This window comes from Taudactylus pleione, unplaced genomic scaffold, assembly GCF_031769625.1.
Source record: "Taudactylus pleione unplaced genomic scaffold, aTauple2 ptg000017l, whole genome shotgun sequence".
Taxonomy (NCBI): Eukaryota; Metazoa; Chordata; class Amphibia; order Anura; family Myobatrachidae; genus Taudactylus; species Taudactylus pleione.
Window position 1 is genome coordinate 12,235,384 of NW_028284419.1, and position 25,966 is coordinate 12,261,349.

Consider the following 25,966-nt stretch of genomic DNA (forward strand, 5'->3'; position numbering starts at 1 on the left):
AAAAGTGTTCAAGAACTTCCGAGCGACAGTGGAGAAGATCACACTCTAAGGCAGATTTTCTCCACTTCAAATTTATGCTCTCATCCTACAGTGTTGCCCTTTCCCTATCTAAACAGTCCTATTTCAAAAACCTAATTTCCTCCCAGTCCTCAAATCCCCAGCGTCTCTTCACCACCTTCAACTCCCTCCTCTGTCCACCCCCTCCCCGCATCCCCTCCTCACTCACTGCCATTGACTTTGCTACCTACTTTACATCCAAAATCAATTCCTAATGTCAGGACATCACATCCCACCAGTCCCCCTGCTCTACACCTCCTTCTTTCCCTGATCACCCATCTCCATACATTTCACCGACTCTGACAGCCTTCTCCCCTGTATCTGGAGAGGAAGTCATGGCTCTCATCCGGTCCTCCCCCCTTTCTACCTCCCCCCTTGACCCTATCCCTTCACGTCTCCTCCGCTAACTCTCTCCTTGTGCCTGTTCCCATCTTGCCCACCTCCTCAATCTCTCCCTCTCATCTGGCACTGTCCCTTCTGCATTTAAACATGCGATAGTCTCCCCATTCTTAAAAAACCTACCCTTGATCCCAACACTCTCTCCAACTACCGTCCCATCTCTCTCCTCCCTTTTGCCTCCAAGCTCCTCGAGCATGTTGTTCACAAACGCCTTACCACCTTTCTTTCCCCCCACTCCCTCCTTGATCCTTTTCAGTCTGGCTTCCATTCTCTCCACTCCACTGAAACTGCCCTCTCAAAAGTCAGCAATGACCTCTTTGCTGCCAAATACAAGGGCCACTACTTTCTGCTTATTCTCCTTGACCTCTCTGCTGCCTTCGACACTGTTGACCACCCTCTCCTGCTGCAAATCCTTCACTCCCTTGGTTTACGTGACACTGCTCTCTCCTGGCTGTCGTCCTACCTCTCAGACCGGTCCTTCTCTGTCTCTTCTCATGACTCCTCTTCCCCTCCACAGCCTCTTACAGTAGGTGTTCCCCAAGGTTCTGTTCTTGGACCTCTACTATTCTCCCTCTACACGTCCTCTCTAGGTGAACTCATCAGCTCATTTGACCTCCATTATCATCTCTATGCTGATGATACTCAGATCTACCTTTCCTCCCCTGACCTCTCCCCCTCTCTTCTCACTCATATCTCCAACTGTATCTCTGCTATTTCTTCCTGGATGTCCCAGCGATATCTTAAACTTAATATGTCTAAGACTGAGCTTATCATTTTTCCACCCTCCAACATAACCTCACTTCCCACTATTTCTTTAACAATTGATGGCACAACTAACTCTTCCAGCCCCAAAGTGTGCTGTGTTGGAGTTATCCTGGACTCCTCCCTCTCCTACAAACCACATATCCAGAGCCTCTCACAGTCCTGTCGCTTCCATCTCAAAAATATTTCCAAGATTAGACCCTTTCTCACCCAGGATGCCACCAAAACCCTTATACACTCACTGGTCATATCCAGATTGGACTACTGTAACCTTCTCCTATCTGGCCTCCCCAACTCCCATCTCTCTCCTCTCCAGTCTGTCCTCAATGCTGCTGCTCGACTCATCTTCCTCTCCAAATGCTCTACATCTGCCTCCCCTCTCCTACAAGCCCTCCTTCTATGGAAGGGGGAAGAAAATGAACTCATACAATTTCTCAATTACATCAATAACAATGATAACCACCTCTCTTTTACAACCAACTATAGCAAGGCGGAAGTTAACTTTTTAGACATAACCCTATACATTGAACACGGGAAGATAGGAACCAGAACCTACCAAAAGAAAGTAGACGTCAACAGCCATATACTCTCAACAAGCGGACATCACCCGATTTGGTTAGACAATATCCCCCTAGGCCAATTCAAACAAGTCAGAAGGAATTGCAGTAAAACATCAGACTACCAAGCACAAGGGCAGCTGATGAAACAACAGTTCGTGAACAAAGGCTACAAACCAGAAATAGTTCAGGCTGCTTTTGAAAAAGTAGAAAGAGAGGAAAGAGAACTTTTACTGTCATACACAACCGGTCACACTGCACAAAAAAACAACAAACACTGCCTTCATCACCCAATTCAGTAAGGATTATAAGCATCTGAACAGAATCATCCAAAAACACTGGCACATCCTCTTAGAGGATAAAGTCCTTAATGACCTGCTACCACTCAGACCTAGATTGACCTTTAGGAGAGCACCAAACTTGCAACAAAAACTTGTCTGGAATCATATAAAGAGTAAGACATTTACACAGAAGACACTGACAGGCCAACAACTGACCCCAGGTTTCCACTACTGTGGATCATGCCAAGCATGTAAATTAAACCCAATTTCCACCAAAAAAAGATGTCTCTTCAACTCCAACCAGAAACAAAAAACATATAAAATTCAAGATCATCTTACATGTAACAGCATGGGGGTGATTTATCTCCTCACATGTCAATGTGGAAAACAATATGTGGGAAGAACAAAGAGGAAATTAAAGGTGAGAGTTTCTGAACACACTAGAAACATAAGAAGAGGACTGGAAACCCACAGCCTGTCCAAACATTATAAGAATCAACACAATCAAGACCCGACAGGTCTCGACTACATAGGAATGAAATTAGTACCCAAGAATTGGAGAGGGGGCAACTATGACAAAAATATTAATAAAGAGGAGCTAAAATGGATGATAGAACTAAATACATTTGCCCCACATGGACTCAATTTGGAGAATGAGGTAAAAATGGTCATTACGGGCTAAGAACCAATGCAGTGCATATATGTCCATTAAAACAATTAGTGTTATTCCCTCAATTATGCATCTACCCCACATCGGTACCAGCGCCATTTTCATACGGCATGATGTACACAGGTGCTGCCCAGTACATATACTTGTACTTTAACCCTTCCAACACCATACTTGGCACATTACTATGGCCATTATTATGATTAAATAATAATAATAACAATAATACCATTTAGCAATCATCACATATGTTCATCATTCTTTATTTATTTATTTTCCCATATATATATATATATATATATATATATATATATATATATATGTGTGTGTGTCTTTTGATATATATATATATATATAGAGAGAGAGAGAGAGAGTTTTTGTAGGGGTGCACTCACCAGACTTCAAACAGGAGTTCAAAAGATCAGCTTTATGCAATACAACGCTGATCTTTTGAACTCCTGTTTGAAGTCTGGTGAGTGCACCCCTACAAAAACTCTCTATTTATTGGTGGTTTCTTGGATTTACCTGAATCACATTCTGATGTTGCACCCCAGCATTTATCTTTCTAAAGTGAGTGCGGAATTGACTAAAAAGTATATATATATATATATATATTTAATTTCATTCTTATTCTAATCAAGTTAATTTACTTTATTTATTCTCATATAATGTATACCACTCCACAATAACTGGTATTGATTATTCAACACCAACCCCTCTTACTGTATTTATATATACAAACGTCTTTCCTATATATTGCCAGTCCTATAGCCATCAAAAAGTATGGACTGCACCCATGTTTTATTTTTATTATTTATTATTATTTTATATTTTCATTCAATTAACTTAAGGACAACCACCTTTATTCCCCTGACTTCACAAAATGTTCGCTGCTTTATATTATGCTTAAGCACCATGCAGGTTCATTCACATTATACAGTTGCCCTGATGACCTTATTCAGACAATCCAAATCACCTGTCATTCTCACTCTGGACAGCAGTGCGGCCTGATCGTTACCATGACAACCCCTAACAGCCCAGTGACGCCCACAGGACTCTATATATTCCCATCTCCAAGATGGCGCTATTCACAACTCCCAGAGGAAGGCTAGAGGTTAGCCAACATGCGTAGGAGCTTCTCATCACACAGATCTACCACACGTCCCTCCACTTGCCCAAGTCTCCCAGCAGAGTTGAGCGCACAGTAGTCTGGAGCCTGCTCTTCCCCTCCAGCCCGTGAAATCTCGCGATATCGCGGGTCCGGACGGGATTCAGCACCTGACATACTGTGGAGACCAAACCAGCAGCCGCACTGAAGGCGCACGCTGGAACACGGTCTGACCAACGGCTATAGCAGGAGTGGATGAAGACTGCCAAAAGAAGATACCAGGACCTGGACGAAGAAAGAAGATAAGGTGAGCCCTCACCAAGACTATCATCTAGACTTGTTATACTTCAACCCTGACTTTGTGTTACTAACAACTCATAACTACTATCAGCTGCTCAGTGCAGTGAGGTGCGGGACGCCCTCCCCCTGCACACTCAGTCACGTCACTGGACTGTCCCCTGCACAATCCATCTGTCCAGTGCCTGTCCATTCCCCCTCCCCCCATCTCTCCCCACCACCTGCACATGTTCACCTGCATAAACCACACAGATAATCAGCTGCAACATGCATGTATTTTAAACAGCTAGTCCTCACTACACTGCGAGTGACATCAATAAATTACTTTGTACATCCCCCTTGGTATATATCTAGTCTGCATTATTTCACTCACAGTGTTTCTGCAAGTGGGGTCCAATCTACAACATCTGCAACATTCACTAAAGAGAGCGCGATCCCTCCTATAACATAAATTGTGTTTACATTTATGTTCAATTGGTCATTTATCACACTAGTTTAGATTGGGGTATCTAAACATAGGGATCTGCAGCACTCATATCAATTGATTCTAGTACCTATAGTGAGCACCGAGAAATGGATCTACGTGATCTCCCTCTACATGCCAGTGACATGGCCGGCAGGACTACTTCCGATCATGATTGGGGAGGAAATTGATGAGGAGGGAGTTGCTGGTGTGGTTTGCAGGTGCTTGGATACAACAGGACAAAGGGATTTAGATGTTCCTGGACTGCTTACGGTCTTATCCTCAGTTTCTGAACTTGACAGTGACTTTTCATGAATGAGCTGCAGGTGACATGTTCCTAGGTAGCAAATATCCTTACCCCTACTTATTATACCTTCACATAAGCTACATATGGCAAGACAATTGTTGTCCGGATTTGGATAGTAATATTTCCAGACCGAAGAGGTGGATTTTTTGGTCTTCTGCCCAGGCATGATGATGGGCTTTTTCATCCCATGGACAACAACTGTCTCCCCCAGTGCCTGATTTAAACAAACCACATCACCATCAGAATCCTCCTCATCAACTTCCTCCTCAGTGCCAGCTATACCAATATCCTCATCCTGTGTTGCACTTCAACAGTGACATCTTAAATTTTAATGTCAGCAACTGAACTGCGGGTGCTCCTTGCAGCACTTGCAGAGGGCATGCAAATGGTGGAAGGAGCAACCTCTTCCCGTCCAGTGTTGGGAAGGTCAGGCATCGCAACTGCCGACACACTTGGACTCTCCTTGGGGATTTGTGATATCTTCTAAGAAATCACAGTTCTTTGCTGTGATTTTGCCAGCTTAACTCTCTTCATTTTTCTAGTGGGAGGAGGAGGGCTTCCATCGGCATGTGAAGCTGAAACACTAGTCATGAACATAGGTCAGGGCCTAAGCCGTTCCTTGCCACTCCGTGTCGTAAATGGCATACTGGCAAGTTTACGTTTTTCCTCAGACGATTTAAATTTATTTTTTGGGTCATTTTACTGAACTTTGGCTTTTTGGATTTTACATGCCCTCTACTATGTCATTGGGCATCGGCCTTGGCAGACGACATTGATGGCATTTCATTGTCTATGTCATGACTAGTGGCAGCAGCTTCAGAACTAGGAGGAAGTGGTTCTTGATCTTTCCCTATTTTATCCTCCAAATGTTTGTCCTCCATTATTTTTATGGAGTGCATTAATTTTATGGAGTGAATCTTCCCTGTAAAAATTATTTGTATGAAGGGCAGCGTGCCCCTACACCACACAGGGCAGCCTCTGTAAAAATTATTTTGTATGAAGCTCAGCTTACCCCTACACCACACAGGGCAGCCCCTGTAAAATTATTTGTATGAAGGGCAGCATACCCCTACACCACACAGGGCAGCCCCTGTAAAAAATATTTATATGAAGGGCAGCATACCCCTACACCACACAGGGCAGCCCCTGTAAAAAATATTTATATGAAGGGCAGCATACCCCTACACCACACAGGGCAGCCCCTGTAAAAATTATTTGTATGAGGGGCAGTGTGTCCCTACACCACACAGTGCAGTCCCTGTAAAATTTATTTGGACTGAATATAGTATATACAGCACAGAACAGCACCACTGGACTGGACTGGACTGATACATCAGAGCAGGTCACCCCCAGACTGATACAGCAGCACAGCACCACTGGACTGGACTGATAGAGCAGAGCAGGTAACCCAAGACTAAAACAGCAGCCACTTTCCCACAAACACTAGACACATCCTTTCACTACCCTCTCCAGGACTGTAGTGAAGATGGCTGGGCGGGAGGCGCGAAATGTGCAAAGTCCGGGTCTCGCAAGAATCCAACACCAGGATGATGACGTTTTGCCTAGTTCAGGGAACCGAGTCTAGCGGGAAAACCAGAGCCAGACTCTGTTCCTGGCTCTGATCAGGGGGACTCGTTGGGGTTCGGATTTCGAAAATCCGAACCCACTCTTCCCTAGTATATATGTATGTATGTTTTAGCTGGGCACCGCGCCCTGCTCAATTTCCAAAGGGCAAATGAGCCCAGCTCTTTTGGTGGTACCCCGCTGAAACAACATGCTGAGTGCAGTCCCCATCCGCTGGCCGCAGTGTCTCATGGGTGGGAAAAATTGCGGTGCAGCAATCACTGCCAGTGAATAGATGCCATGTGCATGTGCACGTCATCAATTCACAAGGAGGGGAGAGCTTGTGGGCAGCCCAGCATGTCCATAAGTACCGGGTAAAGACACGTCCCCTTTTCTCGTGCCCATACCCCCTGTTATGTATACTATGTATATACACACACATACATATTAGTATGTGTATATATTTTTATTTATATAATATATATATATATATATATATATATGTTAGAGATGTGCAGGTTCGGTTTTATGTGGTTCTTTTCACCTTTAGGGCACATTCGGATTAGTTCGGCTTTATCATATTAGCTATTCAAAACACATAAAAGCTGATTGTGTGTATTTATGTGTATATATATATATATATATATATATATATATATATTTTGTTATAGAAGCACTGGTAAAGTGGTCGATGGCAGGTACATTTGTCCTAGGTTTTTGGCCTATGTGTTCTAAAACCCCCCAGGAGAAGTCAGTTTTGTAAGCAGACCAGAGTATCGGCTTTTGGAAAAGCCGGTTTGGGTCCTGGGAGTGTGGATGTGAGGAGAGGGAGGGCTCCATCCACAGGCGTCTCCAGGTTTTGGGCCTTTCAGCCTGGTAACAGGCTCATTAGGGCTTGCATCTGGAAATGGCTAATATAAGCATGGTTTGTTTGTGGTTGAGTGTCTCACACCTGGGAGACCAGGCAGACTAGCCTGTTCAGAGACACTTGGTGATAATCCTTGTAAGTACTGTGCATGTGTTTTGTTGATGGTGAGGGCAATAGGCCCTATGATTATTATAGAGAGGGAATCTGCTGTGTAGCCAGTGCCCAGCCGGGCTAGGACTTATGTTTATGATTTGTTTATGTTTATATTCATTTCACACAATAAAGACTGGCGCCAACCAGTTTGTACAAGAACCCCTGACTTGTATCCTGTTTCTAAGGCTGCCGTGTGTGTAAAGAGGGAGTCCATCTACCCCAGGAGAGGGACCGACTGTGTCACAATATATATATATATATATATATATATATATATGCAAAGATGTTCTCCTACATTGCGCAAAACTGTATAGTGCAAATTAAACTCCAGGTTTTGTCGTTCTTTTTGGGGTGCAGCTTCTCCTACAAGACCTTTTCCTAAGGGTCAGTGTTTCTGTACATGGATAAAGAGAATAGGAGGCGCACAATGGTGAAGTACTATATGTTTAAAGCCAATTATTTTCTGAAAACAATTAAGAACCACTCACATATAAAATTATGATATATGGAAATGTCACAAAGAGCGCATAAAGAAATAGGACCTCCGGTCATTTCACATCAGCTGGCACCCTTGGCATCCTCTCCAATACACCAGCACTTCCAGAACAGATGACGTTACAGCATACTTGCCAACTCTCCCTCATTGTCAGGGAGACTCCCTGAAAGTGTAGTAATCTCCCTGATTCCACCTTACCCTCATTATGTAGCTCTTATATTAACCCTGCATCAGGCGCACCTTTGGGACTCCCAGGTTGAGGCGCAGTGTGCCTGACAGGCGCCTACTATAAAATCATCATTAGCACCTAATTAACTCAATTCTAACGTTCTTAAAGTGATCAGTGACCTTCATTAGGATGTACAAAGAGAGAATATATGGAAATCTGATTCACAAAACCACATTTTTTAACCTTAAAGCAAGTAAATCAAAAAATACTAAATATTAAGAGGCGCAGTGTGCCTAAGAGGCCACCTGGACAAACCTACATATTTAAGCAAAATTCCCACAACCTTTGTAATTTTCATTCATAAAATGAGCAAAATAAACAAAAATGTGAGAAAATAAAAAGAAATACGTACCTTCAAGAGTCGGACGAGTTCAGGTGCAATGAGCCTGAGAGGTCACTACTGCACTCCAGGTAGACGGCAGGAAAACTGACTAGGGGGGTTTCAAACAGCACCTAGAGATAGGAAGGTACTAGGAGGGGCAGGCCCCTGCGCCCCCTTGTGGCGGAGAGGTGAGCGAGAACAGCTTTGTGGCGCCTGTCAGGCCAACTGCGCCTGATGCAGGGTTGAACATAAAAACAGAGATAAATACATTCAAATGTGATCATTAGTATAATTTCCCTGCATTGGGTATAATTCCTATGGCTACATGCATTTTCTGAAATGTTTTAGTGTGTTTTCATTAATAAATAGATTTTACTAACTGCTTTGGGTCTTGTTTACATTTGGATGTAAATCAATTTTATGACACGCCTATCAGATGTAGCAGTACACACCCACATTAACGCCATGCTCGTAGGTGGTGCTTTCACAATCTCCCTGAAATGCTTTTTCAAAAGTAGGCAAGTATGCGTTACAGCTTCTCATAAACCAAGCCCAAACATGTTTCATCCTGATGGACTTCCTCAGTGTGTGACACCTATTTCTTTATGCGCTGTTTGAGATATTTCCATATATCACAAATTATACAGTATGTGAGTGGTTCTTAATTGTTCTCAGTAAATATTTGGGTTTTAAACATACTTCACCATTGTGCACCTCCTATTCTTTTTATCTATCTATCTATCTATCTATATACGGTATATGTGTGTATATATATATATATATATATATATATATATACATACAGTCAGGTCCATAAATATTGGGACATTGACAGAATTTTCAGATTTTGGCCTCTATTCACCACCACAATGGTTTTGAAATGAAACAAACAAGATGTGCTTTAACTGCAGACTTTCAGATTTAATTTGAGGGTAATTACATCCAAATCAGGTGAACGGTGTAGGAATTACAGCAGTTTCAATATGTGCCTCCCACTTTTTAAGGGGCCAAAAGTAATGGGACTATCAACTCAAAAGCTATTTCATGGACAGGTGTGGGCTATTCCCTCATTATTTCATTATCAATTAAGCAGGTAAAAGGTCTGGAGTTGATTCTAGGTGTGACATTTGCATTTGGAATCAGTTGCTGTCAACTCTCAATATGAGATCCAAAGAGCTGTCACTATCAGTGAAGCAAGCCATCATTAGGCTGAAAAATCAAAACAAGCCCAACAGAGAGATAGCAAAAACATTAGGTGTGGCCAAATCAACTGTTTGGAACATTCTTAAAAAGAAAGAATGCCCCGGAGAGCTCAGCAACACCAAAAGACCCGGAAAACCACGGAAAACAACTCTGGTGGATGACAAAATAATTATTTCCCTGGTGAAGAAAAACCCCTTCACAACAGTTGGCCAAATCAAGAACACTCTCCAGGAGGTAGATGTATATGTGTCAAAGTCAACAATCAAGAGAAGACGTCACAAGAGTGAATATAGAGGGTTCACCACAAGATGTAAACCATTGGTGAGCCACAAAAACAGGAAAACCAGATTAGAGTTTGCCAAACAAAAAAGCCATTACAGTTCTGGAACAACATCCTATTGACAGATGAGACAAAGATCAACTTGTACCAGAGTGATGGGAAGAGAAGAGAAGGAAAGGAACTGCTCATGATCCAAAACATACCACCTCATCAGTGAAGCATGGTGGTGGTAGTGTCATGGCGTGAGCGTGTATGGCTGCCAATGGAGCTGGTTCCCTTGTATTTATTGATGATGTGACTGCTGACAAAATCAGCAGAATGAATTCTGAAGTGTTTCGGGCAATATTATATGCTCATATTCAGTCAAATGCTTCAGAACTCATTGGACAGCGCTTCACAGTGTAGATGGACAATGACCCGAAGCATACTGCAAAAGCAACCAAAGAGTTTTTTAAGGCTAAAAAGTGGAATGTTATGCAATGGCCAAGTCAATCCTCTGACCTGAATCCGATTGAGCATGCATTTCACTTGATGAAGACAAAAGTGAAGGGAAAATGCCCCAAGAACAAGCAGGAACTGAAGACATTTGCAGTAGAGGCCTGGCAGAGCATCACCAGGGATGAAACCCAGCGTCTGGTGTTGTCTGTGCGTTCCAGACTTCAGGCTGTAATTGCCTGCAAAGGATTTGCAACAAAGTATTAAAAAGTGAAAGTTAGATTTAGGATAATTTAGTTTGTCCCATTACTTTTAGCCCCTTAAAAAGTGGGAGGCACATATAGAAACCGATGTAATTCCTACACCGTTCACCTGATTTGGATGTAATTCCCCTCCAATTCAATCTGAAAGTCTGCAGTTAAATCACATCTTGTTTGTTTCATTTCAAAGCCATTGTGGTGGTGAATAGAGGACAAAATCTGAAAATTCTGTCAATATCCCAATATTTATGGACCTGACTGTATATATATATATATATATATATATATATATATAAATGCTACAAATGGACCGGCACTCCTCTGTTACACAGACAACTTGCTCAGGTGCCCTCAGGATAAAGGAACATGTAAAGAAACTGAATAACTGTGGCACTCGGAGACTGATATGGAAATAAATATATTGAATATAGTCACAAAAAATATTCCAACGTTTCGGGGATCTTGGGCTCCTTTGTCAAGGTGTGACCTTGACAAAGGAGCCCAAGAGCCCTGAAACGTCGGAATATTTTTTGTGAATATTTTCAATATATTTATTTCCATATCAGTCTCCGAGTGCTGCAGTTATTCAGTTTCTTTATATATATATATATATATATATATATATATATATAATGTCAACCCTCTGATTAACCCTCTGTGTGCAACACATATATGGACATGGAGCAGCAGGGCTGATCGAGCACCGCCGAACCTCCTCCTGATCTTCCTCCTGCTCTGCTGCCACTGCTGGCTGGTGATGTACAGTATCTCCAGCTGACAGGTGCAGCCCCAGCAATGATGGCTATGAGGATAGGGAAAAAGTAGGCATACACTTGCGGTCAGTGTCAGCCTACTTATCGATCAGTTGGGGGGAAAGTTGGAAACTTTCCACCTACACTAGAATGATTAGCAGGAAACTAGTTGGGAAAAAGCAAACTTTTTTGACAGTTTTTGGCTGTTATTCGGCGTGTGACAGAAATTGGGTGATTATTTTTGGCTTCCACACACTACCCGATTATCATTCCAAACAGCCAACTAGGTAGTTGGTTGGAATGAGATTGTCTTGATGTATGGCCAGCTTAAAGAAAGCTTCACACTGTCAAATTTTTGTGATTGGGACGAGAAACAGGGTGATTTTTCAGCAAATTGCCAGCCCCAATATATGTGCAACACATTATGCAATTTTTTATTAGAAGCTTCAAGCTACCAATTTTCCACCACACCACACTCATTTTGTATTTGTCTGCCCACATGGAGGATGAAACAGTAACAGGAAAAAATAGAAAATATCAACAGATTATCGAAAATGCACACACTGTTTTTTTAATCATTTTATCGGCAAAGCGCTAAAACGATCGTTCATTCACACTATACAATAAATCAGGCAGATCACCCAATTATTGGCAAATCAGCCCAAAAAATGTATAGTGTGTAGCTACAGATGTGCCAGTTACATCTTTGCCGCTTGTTTGGTAAATCGTGCCACGCATAGCACAAGTCGCTTGTCCGCAAACGGTTATGCGCAGTGTGTTAGCACCCGCGACTCCATAGGATTGCATGGTACAATCACAGTGCGCATCATAGCGTACCATAGTATATGCAGCCGCGGGTAATCGCATGGCGTGATGCGTGCGCACATTTGTAGTGCAATCAGCAACAATGTAACAGCGCATCTGTAGCTTTAGTCTCATAGATGACTGGTCAGAAACATAAAAAGGAAGTCAAAAAGATAAATTTATACAGAAAAATATTAAGAAACCTATGTAGTAACCAATAAACTATTACTGTATTGTCAGAAACTGGTAAGCCTATTTAAGGTCTATACCAATATATGAAACTGAAATATTATAGAACCGTAAAAACCTTAAGCACTACATATAGCTTTGATTTAAATATAGGTTATTCAGTTCCTATAAATATTATTCTCTTGTTGTTGCAGGAAGAGTGTTTGTCCATGAGTGGGCTCACCTCAGATGGGGGGTCTTTGATGAGTACAATACAATAACACCCTTCTATATTTCCAGTAGTCTAAATGTAGAAGCTACAAGGTAAATAAATTTAACTCGTACTAATTATGTGGTTGAAACACTGAATACATTTTGTAGTTTAGAGATTCATTTCTTGAAAATACTGCCATCTCACAAAATGGGGCACCAAATCTTTTACAACGTCAGATAACGATTATTCCATATAAAGTTTAAATACTGGGACACATTACAGTCACACACTGATCTGTTCAAACCATACTAATGATGTGCTCAACCATAGGTGTATTTATAATGGGTGCACGGTGTGTGGTGGCCCCCGCACATCACATCCTGTATCCAAAGTATACTTATCTTGCTCAAGGAAGCGGGTACCTCCACCTTTGTGGCTAAGGTTTCTCAGTGACATTTTGAGAAGACGGTGTTGCACATTGAAAGCAAAGACTCTGGAACTGTGCCAGTGCCTTTGCTCTTTTGAAGATGCAACATATTCTCATATATCACTAGGAAGATGGTGGTGTGGTGCAGTAGGGACCCACTTCACTTGCTGGAGCGGGGATGGGTGGCCCCTTCTGCTCAGAGGAGGGGACCCGCTGCACAAGATTCTCCTTGAGTGTTAATACGTCCGTGCCCAACCAAGTGGTGGATACAGGGAGGGGGATCAGGGTGATCAATCACAGCCATTTTCCCAGTGGAGTACTGTGGCCTGTACCACGAATCTCGGAGGCACAGTACATAATAAAAACATCGACCTCAATTTTATGGGGCCCCTCATCTCTTGTTCACATACTTACTGACTAATAATCTCCTCTCTGGGAGAAGCCCTATGAAGAGGAATCAGGGCCAAAATGACACGATTCTCATAGAGTCATGTCTTAGTGATCGCGGACCCTCCTCATGGATGAAGGAAGGTCTACTCTTCCGGTTGTCCGGGGAATTCCCCACAAATTTTTGAGTCTGCCGGAGATTCCGGGAGAGGAGGTATGCTTAAGATTATGACTCTTCACATAACGACTCCCTGTGAAGTGAGGTGGGGTGAGCTGTGAACAAGTGAGCAGACCAGTTAATAGCTAACTGCATACAGGTAATATAAATTGCTGACAAATGAATGCTTATCTGTTTTGTGAATGATGTTGGCAGCACCACAGAGTAAAGTAGAGCTTCTGTGTCAGGATGTCAGCACTTGCTTTGTCTGTAATGTGCAGGAAACACATCATAAAGTGCAAGTACAGAGTCCCCTATGGTTATATATATATATATATATATATATATAGCAGTGTGCACAGTGCAAATGTGCAATTAGCCTTAAAGTCCTGAATCTCACTGAATGTAAGACTGTAACAGCTGCATGGGCTGCTATGGTTATTGTTAGGCCCATACCTCACTGACAGAATCCCAGGTGTAATACTTAACACCAAGGGGCCTATTTATAATTGTACTGTATATTTGCTGTTTAAAACAAGTGTTTTCAGGGGTTAACTATAAATATTAAGTTTCCCCCAGATGTACAGTATGACAGAGGGACGGCAGCAAATATCTCCGGTACCAGCTGCATTCCCTCCATTCCCGCTGGCCGTCTCATAGGTTTCTATGGGGGATGCGATGCTGCCAGATTACCAACTTGCGATGCATTCCTGAGATTGGCCCCCGCAGCTAACGCCATCTGAAAATGGCGTTAGCTGCTGTAGCCTGTGGGCGACACACCGCATTATTAGCTGGGAGAGGGTGTCCCCGGAACCCTCCGTGGCAATGGCGGCCTCACATGTGCAGCCAGCACTCTGAATACATTGCAGGGACGGGTTCCTTTCGGAGCCCCTGTGATACATTCCAGCAATATGACCTCATCTTGAAATGCAGTCATGGGCGGTAATATCATGCCCAGATCGCATTGCAAATGCGATTATTAATGAACGTGCCTGCAAGTGTGGTTTCCTGTGAATGGATGAATAAGTAACTTACTAAAACACCTGTGGGGAAACTTGCACTGTTAACAGGCACCAAGGACAAGGGCTGACAACTGCTTTAGAGAAACAGACACACTTGAAAGTATTGCTGTAAACGGAATACACCTAAACTTCTTGCCAAGTTCGGAACTTGGATCTAAAAGCCAGATCTGGCATGTATTGGATTGCATGTACAGTAAGTCTGTCTCTCATGATTTCAGGTGCTGTGAGGTAGTCAAAATTGACTGGAAATAATACTATATGAACAAAAACAGGTCAAAGTTACATGATTTTGTTGTTTTTAGCAATTTTTAAAGAAATCTAAAAGCAAAACTGAACGCAAAACACTTGAGGGTAGTTTTGCCTATACCAAAACATGACGATAATTTTGAACTAATCCCAAAGCACAGGGGTCTGTGCACATCTCTACTTTAAAGTAGAGATTAGTAAAACCACTGAAAAATGTTACATAACAAAGTTTTGTAACAGAGAAAAGCGTCCTGCATTTGTCACACAAATTTGCAAGCTGCCATTCCACACTGTGGGCCTGATCGCAGATTCACAATGTTCTGGAACTGGTCTGCGAGCCCACACGCAAACTGGCAGCAGACTGTCAGTAATTGACAGTCTGCTGCCATTTGATGGTGGGAAGGGGGTGGCGATGCCCTCAGTTTCCCAAAATGGAGGTGTGTCACGGCCGTTGTGGGGGAAGGAAGAAGCCAGGATCTCGGTCGGGTGACGGAGATTTCCTGGCCTCTTCCTCTAAACTGCGGCGGCCGGCTGTGGGACCCCATGGGTCACCGCAGCTGGCCGATGGTGCGCAGATTAACCAATGCTGCATTGGACAATGCAGCTCGGATAAGTATTACACAGGAGGCGTGATGCCTCCTGCTGCAATACTATATCTGCAAGGATCGCAATTGCAAAGCTGCCTGGGTGCATACATTATATCTATAGCCTGCGTGCAACTTTGCAATTATGATCCTTACAGAATCAGGCCCTGTATTCCCATTGGGCATAATTTATAATTTAAGAATAGAGCTGGGACTATGGCAATTAATTAGTTTTACTGTGTAATATGGTTTGGACCAAATGGTTATTGAGGAGAGTAATTCACAGACCAGTTCTGAAAACTTTGCTCATCTTTACTTTAGTATGTCTTGCTTCTCTATCTTGCACCGTATGGAACAATGTGGAGAATGGAGCTTGAGTGATTAGCTTCCAGATGTCCTAGTTAACATAAATGCTGTGTACAACTATAAATACATATATATATATATTTCTTTTGTCAGGTGTCCACTTGACATAGACGGTATCTACAGGAAAGAAAATTGTGTCGGAACCAACTGTGATTGTAAATTAAGCAGTGACACAGGACTATATGAAGATGATTGTGTTTTTCTACCAAATAAAAATCATTTTTCTCGAGATTCCATAATGTATCTGCAGGCCCTCCCTTCTGTAAGTATATTATGATTCACAATTATTAATGTGCATTACCCTCTGCATTTCTGTCTCAAATATCTAATTTTCCTAGGTAAATAATTAAGTACCTAGTAAAGGGACCCGGCTTTGCAACTCTTACAGCTAAAGGAACCTTTAGTGGGATATATCGATCTCTTATCAGATGTTAGATGACTTTGAACCAGGAGATCCTTAATCCTTAAGAGATCGATATATCCTACTAAAGGTTCCTTTAGCTGTAAGAGTTGCAAAGCCTGTCAATATATGACTCCGACCAAATTTTTTTATGACATCTCAGGCAGGAAATGGAACATCAATAATTACATCAATTGCAACTCTGCAGGTGTTGTTTATCTTTTAAAATGTCCATGTAATAAAATTTATATCGGGAAAACCATTAGACCTCTGTAGCTAGTCATTTTCTGCGGTTCCATGAGGGAAACCCAAAAGACCTTTGTGCTTTCGGTATGAAACAGATCCAACTTGGAGTGAGAGGTGGAGATCTTGATAAAGAACTCTTGAAGTTGGAGACTAAGATGATCTTTCTGATGCAAAGTCTACACCCTAATGGTCTTAATTAATTTAACAGTTTCCTACCATTTCTATAAATTGTTGGAATAATTTTATTTTTTATATATTTTCCTTCAAACTGATATTTGGGGCAACCTATTATGTGGGACTTATAATTGTGAAACATCAAATAGAATTTATTTATTATTATATATTTTTAAGTTTTTATATATTGAATGAGATTATAATCTGTTTTTTTTCTTCTCTTCATAATTTATTTATTTTATAGATATCCGTTGAAATATTTATGATTATTTATTCATTAATTATTTTATTAGGTTTAATTATTACATGTATAAATGAACATACCTTATCACATTATTTTTTTCAATGTGGTGTTTATGTAATTTGTAGGTCAAATTATCACATGATATTCACATTATTTCCTAATTTTTTTTTTCTTTCATCACATTTTTTTCCACATATTTAGGTTCTTTAACCCTTAATCTTATGAAGGGTGATCCTAATCTGCATGCTTTTGTCATCACTGTCACTGAGTTTTTTAATAAACATTTTCACATTATTATTTATCAGCAGCATTTTCAATTATCACGTTATTCATTAATCTCTTACAGTAGCATTCACTAGTATCACTATTCACCAGAAGAAGATGATATTTCATCTGCACACATTATGAATAAATAACTCTTCTAATTACATTCTTGTAGCACATTTCAGTTTAATTTTATTTATTTTTCCACATACTCATGTTCATTACACATTTAATTGGTGTTATTTACATAATAAACATTATTCACCTATTTTCACACATTTGTTATATTTTTCATATTCACATATAGTATGGCACATATGGAGTTAAAAAATCAATATATACTGTTCCGTTTTTCAGATGGATCAACCATCTGTTTAAAAGATAATTGATGGATTTACACATAATAGTTAATCAGGTTTTTAAGTGTATTTTTTGCCCAATATTAGCCTTTATAGACAGGAGAACTATCGGTTCCAATATAAGATATTTGATATGAATTTCGATGGTCTCCGTTTATAGTAGTAAGCTGCATTCATTCATAATAATCACACCTCTTTATTCACCACCTTTTCCTGTTGATACAGCGTGATTGGCTGCAACAGGACACGTGGTACAAATATGAGTTTTCAATTGGTTTCCCTCTTGGGAACCTCTCATTGGCTATTAGGAACATGTGATTGTATTGGACCCTTTCCATTGGCTGGTCGGCATCAATATTAATCCACTCCACGGTACACTCGGGGGAATCGGTATGAAATACCGCCGGCCGCAGCCCGACATCAGCAGAGTTCCCGGCAGCAGAAGCCCGACAGCACTGGAAATCCCAATCGTGGATAGGTAAGTATTGTCTAACCTAACCCCCCTAACCCTAACCCTCCTTAGGGGATGCCTAACCCTAACCTCCCCCCCAAGTGCCTATCCCTAATCCCCCCTCTAAGTGACTAACCCTAACCACCCCCTTCCCCGCTGCCTAAACCTAAGTCCCCCGGGGGGGTGCCTAACCCTAAGTCCCCCCCGGGGGTGCCTAACCCTAACCCTCCCTCCCCCTAGCCTAACCCTAACCCTCCTGGGGGGGTGCCTAACCCTAAGTCCCCCCCAGGTGGCCTAAACCTAACCTTCCCCCCCCGCTGCTGTCCGCTCGCGGCACCCAGCATCACTACGATCGGGATGCTGGGCTGCCATATCCCGGCGAGGGTGAAATGCCGGGCGTCTAGATGTAGACGCCCGGCATTTCACCCTCGCCGGGATATGGCAGTCGGGAAGCCACCTGCCGGTATTAAGGCAGTCGGCTTCCCGATTGCATACCCACTCGGGTTGCCTTGAAAAAACTTGTAGATGTGAAACATACGTCGGCGTAGTAGTTTTAACTACTCTGATGTGTGTCTCCCAGAGCAAATTAGCTATCTAATTGTCATACCTATCTTCGTTGTGTCACAATGTTGTTTGGTCATTAAAACTTTTGATCCATACATCTGAATATGATGTGGATGTCAGTAATAGTTTAACTATTGATTTTACTACATCATTATGCTGGCAGTAATTTAACTGGTATACCAGCTGCACTTATTAGAGAGCTGATTATTTAATTTAGACATTAATCTATTGCGCATTGACTAGCAACGCTCCGTCTCAGAGCTGGCAGTGCTTAACAGAGATATATATTTATGTCCAATGTGACATGCAGTGTGCATGTTAGTAACAAACGATTTATATTTAGATACTTTGCACTTCATTATCACGCCGTCCAAATTAGGATGCAGCGTGTTTCTACAATGTGCAACATTTAGAACAAACAGTGCTGAACATACAGAGATATATATAGTTAATGGGAAGTGCACTGTGTATGTTATATGTGGAACAAACGAGTACGTTTTTCAATCGTATGCACTGTCTAAAACAAATAGCACTGAATATATAGATATAGATATCCAATAGGACACGCATGACATATGTCACTATTGGAATAAAATCAGCAGGAATTTAACTGTTAATTCACCCATGTTGCTCTAAGAGCCATACATTTTATTCAAACATTTAAATTCAGAACTTTTTTCAACAGAGCACTAGCTGAGAACCAACTGTGCTTAATGTATATATGCACATATTTAAAATAATCTGCAGTGTGCATGTCAGTGGCACATAGCAACTCCAACGATACTTCAGTGTTGTTCACAATTAAACATAGCATTTTTTGCAAGCTGTGCACTGTTTAGAACTAACAGCGCACATTATACATACATATATATATATATATATATATATATCCTATCAAGACTAGCATTGTACAGGTCACTAATATATGATTTTAACAGATACCATATACATATCAGTAGTGACTTAAACGGATATATTTATTTGGGTAGCACTGATGCGCTATTTCAACTGATTTATGCTCAATTCATCCAAAGTGCAGTGGGTTGAGCAGCAAAAGTATATTTGAGCGCAATGTATGCTAGCTATATTTCCAGTAATTACTGTGATATTTAGATTAATTATTACCCTTAGCAGATTTAATTATCAGCTCTTCATGTGCTGTTAGTTTATAAATAATGCTTGATCCAACTAATATAAGGTGTATACTAACAGGGACTGACTGAATCCTCATTGGATCATAATTTCATTTCAGGATAGTGATTTTAAGGAATATTAGTTTGAGGTAATATTAATAATTTATACTTACAATCTTACTATATTTCCATAATAATCAGTGCCATTTCATTATATGATTATTTGTACAACAGTGACACCTATTGGCCAAAGATATGGTTGCATAATTTCACTTGGGGTTACTGAAATTGTAACAATGTTTAATTACTAAAGAATCATTGTACAGTGGATATTTTCTTGTAGTACAACAGTTACAAGTTACGACTTTTGGATACATTCTTTTACACAGGCTGAAATGCTTGTCTGTCTCTTTATCAGGATCCCAGTGTAAATTTAAGGCACATAAACAACGAGGATTTTAAGTTAACTATACCTTTAGTATTATTGGGATAATAATGACACACACACTTATTTAATATTGTTTTATTTCTTTTAATATTCATATTTTTTCATATTTCACGTCAGAGGTTTATTTATATTTTATTTCAATGAATTAAAAGTTATATTTTATATTTCTTCTCAGTGCGCCAACAAAGAGGACATTCTTTTCTTCTTTTTGTGTTGTGATTCTTCATTGTCCTTGGCAGCACCCCCAACATCTGGACAAATAATATAATTTGAGAATTATTTAAATTGGGGTTATTGTATTATCAATATATTGATACCTACTGGTGCAAAAGTTTCCTCCTTGTCCCCTTTCCCTTGATACACAGATTATAATATAGGAAGTAAAGTAATAATAAACTAGCGGGGGAAATTAATGTCTATTATCATTTTATTTTATTGCGTCATATTTTAAGCCTGTATTTATTTGTATAAAAATGTTATTTTAATTCACCTGAGCTTTTGGCATGTGTATTGGCTGTGTGGTGCCCCCATATTTACACAAATGGGGTCTCCTCTTTGATCTTTTTTACTCCTGGTCCTTATAATTATTATGAGGAGTAGTTTAAATGTTGGATGGTGAGACACCCGTTTCCCCTTTATACAAAGTGTTTTTATTACTTTCAATTGCTGTAGTATAGTGTAAAATACAGCCCCATTCACCATAATTGCAGGGTTGTTAAACTGCTGTATGGCTGATCCTGGAACCCCTAGTTGCACTAAGCTTTCGCAGCAATGGATGGTAGACCTTGCTGGCTATTCAGCAAATAGGAAAATACCTAACTGGTCATTGGGTCCCCAGGTTGAAGTGGCGAGGGGTCTGCCTGTCACTGAGGTCCTGGGAGCCAGTGAACAGTGAGGAGCCAAGGAGCAGGGGATGGCCAGCCGGTGCCATGGAACTGTATAAGAGGACTCCAGAGTGAGCTTGCGTGTGTTATCAGTCCCTGGTAGGGGAAAACTGGTGGATTGTGTGAAGACAATCTACCTGAGTGAAAGACCGGGCTGCCTGTGGAGCTGGGCCTCATTTACCAATGAGTTTTATCACTCAAAACTCGTGATACAACTCACTGTGTATGATAAATGGTGCTCCAGCCAATCAGCTCCCAACTGTCATTTATTTAAAAAACAAAACAGCAAAAGCAGGAGGAGCACAGGCACTGGCAAGCGTAGCTCAGCAAGGACTTAGCTGCCCACGAAACTGGCAGTATTGGAGGGAGTGCCCTGAAGGATCAGCGGGAGAAGGTATTAAGAGCAGAGCAGAGGGAGAGGCAGCCCAGGGGAGAAGTGGAGCATGGAGGACCCCAGCCTGACATCAGTAGGTAAAGGGAGCAGTGAATGGGTGAGGATGGGACAATGGGAGGAGCCAAGGACAACCCAGTGTTGTGAGGACCCTGAGCAATACACATGGCGGAAGAAATCTCCAGGCCTGCAGAGGACCACCATAGCGGGACTCTCTGGGGAGCAGTGTCTTAGCAACTGTCCAGCAGCCAGCCATTAGGATGGAATTGATATAAAATACCAACAGTTGGGATCCTGGCAGTCAGAATCCCAATGCCAGGATACCGACAGGGTTAACATACCGACACTTGTTGTTAACCCTGCTCCCTAAACCTAACCCCCATAACACGCCGATACTTACCTTTGGTATCAGGGCAGTCGGGATGATGGCGCTGGGCTTCTGACCGGTGGTGGGATTTCTGCACTGGTATTAGGAGCGTCTGCATCCAGACTGCTGAGATGCCGAACACATACCATTAGGATATGCCCCAGCCTCAGGAGGTGCACAGCCCAGTGCGGTGCACAGCATCCCAGATGAACTGCGGAGCTGACAACAACAGAATCAATGGGGCAAAAGTGCCACTGCTGGCGGTGAGACTTCCTTGTTGCCTATTTCCTAGAGAGGGGAGCCGACCCCCGTGTTTTTGTTTTTGTTTTGGATCTGGATCTCCCCTGTTTTTGGATCTGTATCTGGTTTTGGATCTTTTTTCCTTGATGTTTTGTATTTCGGTTTTGGTTTTGGATCTGTATTTTTTCCAAAAAATTATACAAATAGCTAAACCACATCATTTGGGCCTATTTTTGTTTCTACAGTATTACTAAGCTTAATAACAATCATTTTCAGGTATTTCCATGCATTTTTAACCATCTCACAGCTCACAATATTGATTTCACTATTTTTCACCAATATATGCCAAAGGCTGCAGCGAGCTGGCTGGCTAAAGTAAGCGACAGAGCAGCAGCACAAACGCACAGCAGTTTAAAAAAATATAGGACATCCATAAAACATTGCCACACAGCAGTGGCAGACAGGATGGCAGTTTAATAAACTATAATAATGTCAGTCGGCAATGCCCTAAACTGTGCAAAATGTAAAGAAAAGAGGTGCAAGATGGAATTGTCCCTCCCACCCACTCTTATGTGGGATATTAAAAAGGACATGCACAGTTTAACAAACCAAGCACTTTAGCCACTAGGACTGACACTTTCGTGGCTGAACTCCTTGGTTTGTTTGGGTCCTCACAAAAGATTTTTTGGAAGGACTACCTTCAATTATTTAGGAGGTTGATGATGAGGGTGTTGGTGGTGGAGATTGTATGTGCTGTTCCAAACTGCTGGTAGCTGATACTGGACTGCTTGTTATTAATTTACAAATTAGTTAAACAAATTGCATGAACTCGCTGCAAATTACGTAACAGGGAGGAGGTGCCTAGATGGTTAATGTCCCTTCCTCTGCTAACTTTGGCTTTACAAATGGAAGAGATGCCTTCACAACTTTTGTCAGAATAAAGATTAAAATAATTCCACACCCAAGACATGGCTTTTCTGGCTTTTTTTTTATCATGAGCAAGAACTGCTGCCACTGGTGGCTGATTTACGCAAACCACATCCTCAACATCCACACTTCCTCCACACTATCATCCTCATTTTTTATTATTTCATCATCTAATACTAGCACAGCCATCATGGCATCAGTGATCTGCTGTGAAACTGGGTGACAGCTGTTATACTTACTTCCTCTATCAAAGGACTGTTTAATAGTCAATTGTTTTTTTAAATTACTTCTGATCACGAATGAGGATGTTGATGATGATGCAGGTGTTGGTGGTGGAGATTGCAGGCACTTGGATCCAGATAGAAGGGAGCAGCTAGGTGACACTGGACTGTTTGTTGTTTGTTTTTTTGTCCCCAAAGTTTTAACATTTTGGAATAGCCTTTCCAATTTGATGAGCTGCAAGTGACATAACAGGGAGGAGGTACCAAGATGGTTAAGGTCCTTACCACTACTCACTGTTACTTGGCAATGGTTTACAAATGGCTTGGCAAAGGTTTCCAGATTTGGGTAGAAATTATTCCACACAATGGAAGTAGATTTTTTGCCCAGACATGGCAACAATGGGATTTTTCCCACCATGAGCAACAACTGTTGCCTGATTTACAGTTTTTACACAAACATCCTCACCATCAACATCCTCATCAACATCCTCATCATCCTTGTTGTTATCGTCATCTAGATAAATATCCTCCTCATCCTCTTGCAATTCCACAGAAGCATCCTCGATTTCTGCATCAGAAGGCACACAAATGGTGGAAGGAGGATCCTCTTCAAGTACAGTATTACTAGAAAGGTCAGGATCACACATGTCAACAGCGGACACACTTGGACTCTCCTCGGGGATTTGTGATTTTTCCGAGCACACAGTTGGTTCCGGTGTCTTACTCAACTTAACAATTTTAATTTTTTTTGTACCTCTCCTACAGGCAGAGGGGCTTAAATTATCATTAGCACCATCAGTCATCATAAATACAGGCCAATGCCTTATCCTTTCCTTGCCACTTCATGTAGTGAATGGCATATTGCCAATTTTTTGTTTCTTTAAAGATGAATTAGCTTTCATTTTTTTTGCTCTAACAGGGTAGCCTGGCTTTTTGACCTGACAAGCCCTGGTACATCGGTCTTCATAGATAACGTTGACGGCCTTGCATCGTCATCATGACTGTTGCTGACAGCTACAAGCTACAAGACTGGTATGTGGATCCTGCTCTCTGGTCATGTGACTGTCCTACATACTCACTATGCACACAGCCACACACAAAAAAATATATATATATTTTTTTAACAATGGGGTGAACCCGTGAAAGAGGCAGCAACCCCTTGACAGACAGCAGCACAGCACCCCTGCGCACCTACGCCAATGACAGGTGTGGCTAACATGCACACAAATAAATTGTTTATTATGGGGGGGCAGCAGCCCCTTGACATACAGCAGCACAGCACCCCTGCGCTCCTATGCCGATGACAGGTGTGGCTAACATGCGCACAAAAAATATGGTTTATTTTTTTTGGACAGCAGGCCCTTGACAGACAGCAGCACAGCACACCTGCACACCTACGCCAATGACAGGTCTGGCTAACACGCACACAAAACAATGTTTTATTTTTGGGGGGCAGCAGCCCCTTGACAGACAGCAACACAGCACCCCTGTGCACCTACACAGATGATGGGTGTGGCTAACACACACACACAAAAAAATATTTTTTGGGGGAGGCCAGCAGCCCCTTGACAGATAGCAGCACAGCAACCCTGCACACCTACACCGATGACAGGTGTGGCTAACAAACCACACAAATAAAAAATGTTTATTTCTTTTTTTGACACTGGGGTGAACCCCTGAAAGAGGCAGCAGCCCCTTAACAGACAGCAGCACAGTACCCTTGCACTGATGACAAGTGTGGCTAACACTAACACACAATTTTTATTTATTTTTTTCACACTGGGGGTGGGTGAAGAGCACCCCTGAAGGACAGAGTACCCCCTGGACAGCACAGCACTACAGCCAGCCAGCCCCTATGGACAGGACAACAGCCAGCCCCTATGGACAGGACAACAACCAGCCAGTCCTTATGGACAGGACAACAGCCAGCCAGCCCCTCTATAGACAACAGCCTGCCAGCCCTTATGGACAGGACAACAGCCAGCCCCTATATGGACAACAGTAGCCAGCCCCTATGCACAGCATCAGCATGCAGTAACAACAGCACAGCACAGGACCCAGCTCCCTCTCTCTTCACTCTCCACAGCCAGAATGAAAAATGGCGGCAATCGCTGGACCTTTATAGAATCCAAAACCCGCAAGAATCCAACAGCGGGATGATGACATTTTGCCCGCTCATCCCTACTATTTCCCCTCTCTTTGTTGCAGTCCCCTCCCCAATAAATACCTTGGGTTAGAGAGTTCAAATCAGGGCTCCTAGTATTCTGCTTTTACCTTGCATTCTGTTTTGTACTCATATCTGGTATCATAGGTCAGTGGGTTGGAAATGGCCGCTAGATTGGCTGTGGCTATTGATTGACAGCCAGGGGGTACACAGCCAATCAGTGGCCACTTACTCTAGAGTGGCCTCTGATTGGCTGGTGGACCGGCAAATGATGGAAACCATGAGGGCTCTGTCATTTAACGGGGAAGAGATGTATGTAGAAACACATACATCTCTTCTATGGCCACACTGGTCTGTGTTACTCGTTTTTTGTTTTGTCGGGCCAGGACTCTACTGGAGAAGAGGACTGACCTGCGCCAGGAGATAGTTGAGTATTTTTTCTTTTTTTTTGAGAAACCCTAGTATTTCTACTGGACAAGGGGACTGATCACAAGGGAGAAGCTAAGTATGTGTGATTGTGTTTAGTGTGTAATAAAATTAAACTTTCTGTTTTGTGTACTGTGTTTTTTTAACTATTATTTTTACAGTGGGGGTAAGGGTACCAGCCACCTGCTGGCACTTGTAGTTCTACAAGTGCCAAAGGGCAGGCATACTG

The 25,966-nt window shown here is 41.9% G+C and overlaps 1 protein-coding gene across 1 annotated transcript in view; it reads left to right on the plus strand.

Moving 5' to 3' along the window:
• Positions 1 to 25,966, plus strand: part of LOC148540810 (calcium-activated chloride channel regulator 1-like) — a 131,137-nt gene that overhangs the window by 50,686 nt on the left and 54,485 nt on the right. Inside the window, exons 4-5 of the mRNA XM_088481917.1 lie at positions 12,647 to 12,755; positions 15,928 to 16,096. Coding sequence (XP_088338043.1) covers positions 12,647 to 12,755; positions 15,928 to 16,096 — 278 coding nt within the window. The remainder of the gene's footprint in view (positions 1 to 12,646; positions 12,756 to 15,927; positions 16,097 to 25,966) is intronic.